We start from the raw sequence: 6,462 nt of genomic DNA on the forward strand, positions 1-6,462 counted from the left end.
AGTCTATCCTAAGGAACAACATTTTTTCCCAACTAAAAATCTTTTAAAAATATATTTATAATTATAATTGTTTTACAAATCAATGTTTTTATGTCCAAAATCACTAAACCAGTGCATTTGGACAAGAGTTGCCACAAATAGCTCCCAGAGTCAAGTGGGATTACATAACCATGTTGTATTTCCAACAGTAAAGGCTACATAATAAACACGTGCCAGTGTTTTTATTGTGAGCTAACATACTTCATATTAAAATTATATTTATTTGACTGACACTTAAGTCCAAAATGACTGACATTAGTGCATTTAACCTCAATAGGAACAAAAGCAAAAATTTAAATTTATATAATATATATATAATATATAATTTGTTTAGAGTGCTAAGCTGTGAGTAAACCTTCTGAGTAAAAGTGACATTTTAGAGTGAGTGATCACTTTCCCTATCTCCTATTGTGGGTATAACTTACATACACAACCTGCTGCGTTATCACAGTAGTGAATGATTTGTGGCACTAATACTTTCTCCATTCGCGTAGGCTAAGATCTTAATGAGCTTGTCTGGTTGAATAAGATTAACAGAAAGCCTAGCTGCTTGGTGAAGCGGGAGTGGGTGGACAAGCATGTTGGACGACTCTGTGCTGTGGTTTGTTGTGCCAGACTGCCTCCTCAGATCTGATGGACAGAGACCTCTCATTATCTGCCCCCTCCACTGAATTTGCAAGGACAGGATAAGAGTGCCTCCTGCTGGATGAATGCAAACCTTAAACTAAGCTAATAGGTTACTGTGTTAGTCTGATACAGAATACAATATTACAGAACATTAAACAATACTACAATACATGTATATTGTCTGCATTCAGATTTTCAATGTATGTGTCTCCAGAAGCTGTGTGCATTGCAATACATTTATTCAATAAGGTAGTCAAAACCAACAAATCTAATGACATATTTGTTTGTATTCATAGAAGAAATAAATCTTAAAAAACACACATATATATATCTTCATTAAATTTTAATTTCTGATCTGTACATTTGTAATAAAAAGTCAAAAGCATTAATATAGTATACAGGTGGGGCTTGTTGCTGTAGCTGTTGAGTCCAAATATCATTTGAAAATGATTCATAGCATATGTTAGACTACACCGTTAATAATATTAAACAGAAATTAACTTTATGACATGATGGGCAGAGTTTCTCAACTTTTTCCAAATGTATGACCCCTACATTCACAGATGGAAGTATAATTTCTCCACTTTGTCAAATTATTGTGCTTGACGAGTAACAGTTTCTATTACACAACACATTCAAGAATTGTGTTTTCCTGTCATTTTCTCCAGGAAACCTTTGAACAGGCTGTTTAAACTCTGTATGATCCTGACTGTTTTTCTGTATCAGTGTCCACCATCTGCACTTATACCCATCTGGATTAGTGATGGGTGGGTAGAGAGCTTGGCAGATACATCTCAGTTGTCAAAGGCAGAGCCAAACAGGATTGGCTACTCAGTGGCCGAAAGCAAGAAGACGGCAAAGTTGATTGGCTGCTCAGATGTCCCTGGGGGTCAGGCACTGGTTGACCACCTCCAGCAGCGAGGAGTTCTCCAGAGCTGCTGCAACTCTCTCTTTGTCTGCCAGCTGTTTGTTCACTGCCCAATATAAACCATATGAGGGGAAAAAAAATCATTTACATAACACACAATCAAGCCCCTACACTTAATAATGAGCAATAACTAAAGTGTTAGGGCTAGTAGAAAATACAATCTAATATCCCATCATGCCCGTTGTCTCTGTATGCTATTTACCTGCTTCCTCTGAGGCATGAGACCCGGGAGTGATGTGGACATCAATCTGAGCAAAAACAGAAAAACACATGCTCAAATTAACTAACACTTAATCAAAGAGCTGATGTTAAATGTACATCTCTAGTACACAAACACACACAAACACACACACACACTTACTTTGAACCTGTCTGGGAGAGATCGTAGCAACTTTACTTTGATTGACAGACCAATGAGTGTTGCCATGCTGCAGTGGGGAATGGTGGGCGTGAACTCAATACCCACAGTGCTCTCTGCATCATTAACCTAAGAAAAAGACAAACAAATAGACCAACATACTGAATGAAATGATTCTTTCTACAAAATGTCCTTTTACTCGTTAGCGAAGAAGGGTGATTTGCAGTGACGAAGGCTGTGCACTGTGAAAGTTCGTTTACTTGTTTTTAAGAAAATAACTTATTTTGTGAGTGCAGTTAAAGGCTCTGTAAAGCCAGGTCAATTAAAGACAGAAAGATGGAGTAAAGGGATGAATGGTGGTCAAGTTTAACTTTTTCTTCACTAAATTAGAATATTGGTATATCCATTACACACTATCCATTCACCCCCTTTAGTATACCTAAATAAACTCACCAAAAAACATAAATAAAGGCGCGTACCTTCACTCGGACTTGCTCCACGACATTGAGTTCCTCCAGAGAAAGAGGATGCTCTGGGTCGTTGATGGATCTGATCAGATGTAACTTCAGTTAAAGAATTTAAATAACACAATAAAAACACAAGTTCTGCCTCTGTGTGCTGCAATGTAGTCATCATGTTATTATGGGAAACAGTCATAATATTATATAGTGCTTTTTTGTTAAAACACAATTTATGTAATTGTACTTTTACTGCAAATAACCTAAACTCAAAGTTATAAAGGGCACAAGTGAATAAAGAAATGTTTTTTAATTTTTTTATTGTAAATTAAAAGGCGCCCTGCCACACGTGTTTCTTTACTTTGTGATAATGTCTGAAGTTCTACCGTGGATATTTACATGTAGAAAATGCCTTGGTTACCTTGTTTCAAGTCATTCTAGTGTGGTATAGAAAGCCTGCAGGAAGACTTAATTCAGACTCATTAATATTCAACGAGCTAAGCTGCTTGACTCTGATTGGCAAACAGCTAGCCAATGAGAGCCTGGCTATCAACAGTAATGAGCTCAGACAACAGGCTCGTTCGAGATGAGCCAGGTCTGCGCAGAATCGATCACCGGCGATCGGCGCCCGTTGCATGCCGGTTAGATTTGTGTCCGACTTGATCCCGACTTGCTCTGACGTCATGCACACGTGGGCAACGGAAATCTCACGAGAGCAAGGCGGCCGCAGTTCTGAGACGCAGGCGGCGCAGTTGCTTTTCACCGACTGCAAGAGCCAGGCGGACCCAGAGCATGCTGGGAAACGCCGGCTTCTCAGCTGATTTAACACCTGATTGGTTTACAACATGATGACGTTTTATATAAACTTTTTACTGTTTTTGAATCGGAAGGATTTTAATTGCTATTTGTCTGATTTAAAGACTTATTCTGTACATAACACATGTTGTGAGGCTGATAGTTAAGTTTAGAAGTCAAAGAGATAAATCCGTTCAGATCACGGATCATCTCCAGTCTGTTGTTCATTAAAATCAGCAACAGATCGCATGTAGAGCACTTTGCCAGCTACTCTGTCATAATTAAAACAACTGGAGACTGTGTACCAGCTGATGTGTGGGTCTGATTATATTTTATTAAATCGGAATCGCACCACAGTGTTTTCATCACTTCCTGTCCAGCCTGAAGGCGGCTGGAAACTATCCGACTTTACCGCAGCTTTCTGTCACCGCCCCCCGCTGCTGCCGCCTGCTCTAGTCCACTTTACAGGCGAGGCGCAGTTCATCTCGAACGAGCCTAGTATGACATCAGACTGACCAGCTTTTGTGATTGGTCTGATTTCTCCTCTTATTTCCTTTCAGTGGCTAGAGCCGACAGAAGAGGTAGCAGTTCATTTTTTTTACATTCCGGACATAACACAAACACATATGGACAGATATTTTCTTTCAACTAACACAAAAAATCTATTGCGATATGTTGCACCCTTTATGTATATTGTGCCAGTTAATATTGCGATGATGATGATTAAAAAACAAACAAATTGTGCAGCCCTTCTACTACATATGATAGATTATTTATGGTCACAGGTGAATATAACTTATATTACGGTTTACCTGCTTTTGCATTATCACTTTAATTAGATATTCAACTTAATTTTAGTGTCACTTACAACACTGCAATGTTGTTTTTCTTGTACTATGGCAACTGCACTTTACTTTACAATACCTCATGTGACGCCACTTCACTTTACCTTACCTTACCTTACCTTACTTTGCTTCAGTCTACCTTTCTGCACATTGTCTATTGTTTACCATTTTTTCTTGTGTGTTTACTTGTTTGTTTGTTTGTTTTTGCTTTCATTGTAGAGAACTGCTGCTGTAACAAAGGAATTTCCCCGTTGTGGGATGAATAAAGTATCATCTACTCTAATCTAATCAAATGTGCACAACCTTGAATATCTACAGGAATAATGCAAAATGCACTTTAGTGGAGCAGTAATATAAATCCAGACAGATCATATATAATAACATTATACTGCACAGACAATACTTTTCATACTATAGCCATTTTTTGCTGGTGATACCTAGCATGCATATTGTAGCTACATACTTTTAATTAAGGTTTAAAATGCAGGACTTTTACTTGTAATATTAGTGGAGTATTTGCAGTGTGATGTTTGTACTTTTACTTAAGTAACGTTAGCCTAAAGGATCTAGCTAAGTAGGCTACTCCCACCACTGTCACTACATTTTAACTGTTATCTTTACGTTAGCTACGTCGACTAAAAATGATGCAACAGCTAGTAATGCCGTGAAAGAAAAGAATTATGACTTGTGTTCACAATATGAGTCAAATAGCAGTTTAACAAGCACACACAGCAGCGTCAGGTGTCAAACCTGAAGTTACAAACAGGATATCGAATATTTCTCTGTCGTCGATGGGGTCGTGGACGTCTTCATTCTCGTCCGTCGCGGTCAGCAGCCTCTCCCCGGACCGCTCAAAAATAACAGGGTTTGCGTTCTCCAAACTAGTTCCCCCAGACATTGTTAGACGTTAATACAGTCCACGTTAAGCAAAAAAAAAACTCTTGATGTGAAACAGTGGCGCAAGCTGGGTGCGACACAACAAACTACACCAACCATAGGATGCTTCCTGAAACAACGGAAAACGATAGAGTCCAAAAGAGCTAGAGAGAAAGTCTTAAAGGGACAGTCACCCAACAAGTCCCTCATCTAAATAGATTGGTAGTTGCCATGCGCAGTGGTGGAAGTACTCAGATCCTGTCCTAAACTCAACGTTACTTAAAACATGTCAAAGTATTAACGGCAAAATGTAATTCAAATACCAAATGTAAACGTACCCTTTATACAGAATGGCTAATTTCACAGCTGTAATATAGGCTAACTGTGGAATAGTCATTTTTATTACTAAAAAATACGTTTTGGAGCAGTTTAATGTGGAGCCCAATTTAGATGCTGTGTAAACTATAGAGTATATTACTCATATAGTAGACTACTGCATCATACCATAAAAAGCACATTATATATTTGTTCACACTATTTGTAACTAATAAGTCTAACTGTACTTGTCAAATAAATGTGGCAGAGTAGAAGTAGAAAGTTGCATAAAAATAGTATGTCAAAATTGTACTTAAGTACAATACTTGAGTAAATGCACTGATTACATTCCACCACTGGCCGTGCATGTGTACAGGAGGTGGAAAACCTTTTAAACAAAACTGAACAAGATGGATTATTGTATGAAATAGTGTCCCCCTTATACTTAGGAGAGTATATTTTTTCAGCTGTGTACTATGTGCTTGTTTTTGAAACATGATTTTTCTTTTCCTTTGTTACCAACTGCCTTTTAGTGTTTTTATGTTTCAGTTGCCTTAAAAATGTGATGTCTTGTTAAAACACCTGCTTGTGGCTGGTTGTGACTTCCTGTTTTTTCCTGCAGATGGCAGAAACTGCTCATTTTAACCCTCAACAGCAACACCATTTCAAGTTTCTGGCCTGCAATACACTGACAATACACTAAAAAAAAGCTATAACTAGCTCCCACAAGTTGTAGTTCAAAAAGCAACATTTATTTACAGGTAAAGGCTGTGCTGGGATTAATTTAGCTGCCTCAACATCGTAGCACTTTGTGATGAAAAATGTTCAGTGTTTTCCAAAAAAAACAAATACCTTAACTTGGAGTAACGTTTTAGTTTGAAGTACCTTGCAAGCAGAAAACGATGACTCACTGCATGAGCCATTTAGGCATTTGTCCATTCAATAGTGTGTTCATTATTGTGCACCAGCCACAATCACATCTAACGTACAAGTCCTTTCTTTTGAACACATTCCCATTGTACCTGCATCTTAAGGCACAGGGACCCTTGCTCCATTTACAGTATGATGATGACAAATCTGAGAAATCAGAGCCTTTTGAGCGAGTGGAGTGATCTTTATAATGTGAGAAAACATATCATAAATTCAAGGTAAATATCCACCAGCACTGATGTATCTCCCTTGCCAGTTTATTAGTAGGCGAGACATTTATATATATATATA

At 38.0% G+C, this 6,462-nt stretch overlaps 1 protein-coding gene across 1 annotated transcript in view; it reads right to left on the minus strand.

Moving 5' to 3' along the window:
* Positions 1–994: 994 nt before the first annotated feature.
* The window catches only part of ciao2b (cytosolic iron-sulfur assembly component 2B), a 12,472-nt gene continuing 7,004 nt past the window's right edge, over positions 995–6,462 (minus strand). Inside the window, exons 2-6 of the mRNA XM_032541276.1 lie at positions 4,822–5,014; positions 2,432–2,511; positions 1,956–2,081; positions 1,797–1,842; positions 995–1,640 (exon numbers count right to left, since the gene is read on the minus strand). Of these exons, the coding sequence (XP_032397167.1) occupies positions 1,540–1,640; positions 1,797–1,842; positions 1,956–2,081; positions 2,432–2,511; positions 4,822–4,948 (480 nt within the window). The 5' untranslated portion in view covers positions 4,949–5,014 and the 3' untranslated portion in view covers positions 995–1,539. The remainder of the gene's footprint in view (positions 1,641–1,796; positions 1,843–1,955; positions 2,082–2,431; positions 2,512–4,821; positions 5,015–6,462) is intronic.

This window comes from Etheostoma spectabile, chromosome 17 (genome assembly GCF_008692095.1).
Source record: "Etheostoma spectabile isolate EspeVRDwgs_2016 chromosome 17, UIUC_Espe_1.0, whole genome shotgun sequence".
Classification (NCBI taxonomy): domain Eukaryota; kingdom Metazoa; phylum Chordata; class Actinopteri; order Perciformes; family Percidae; genus Etheostoma; species Etheostoma spectabile.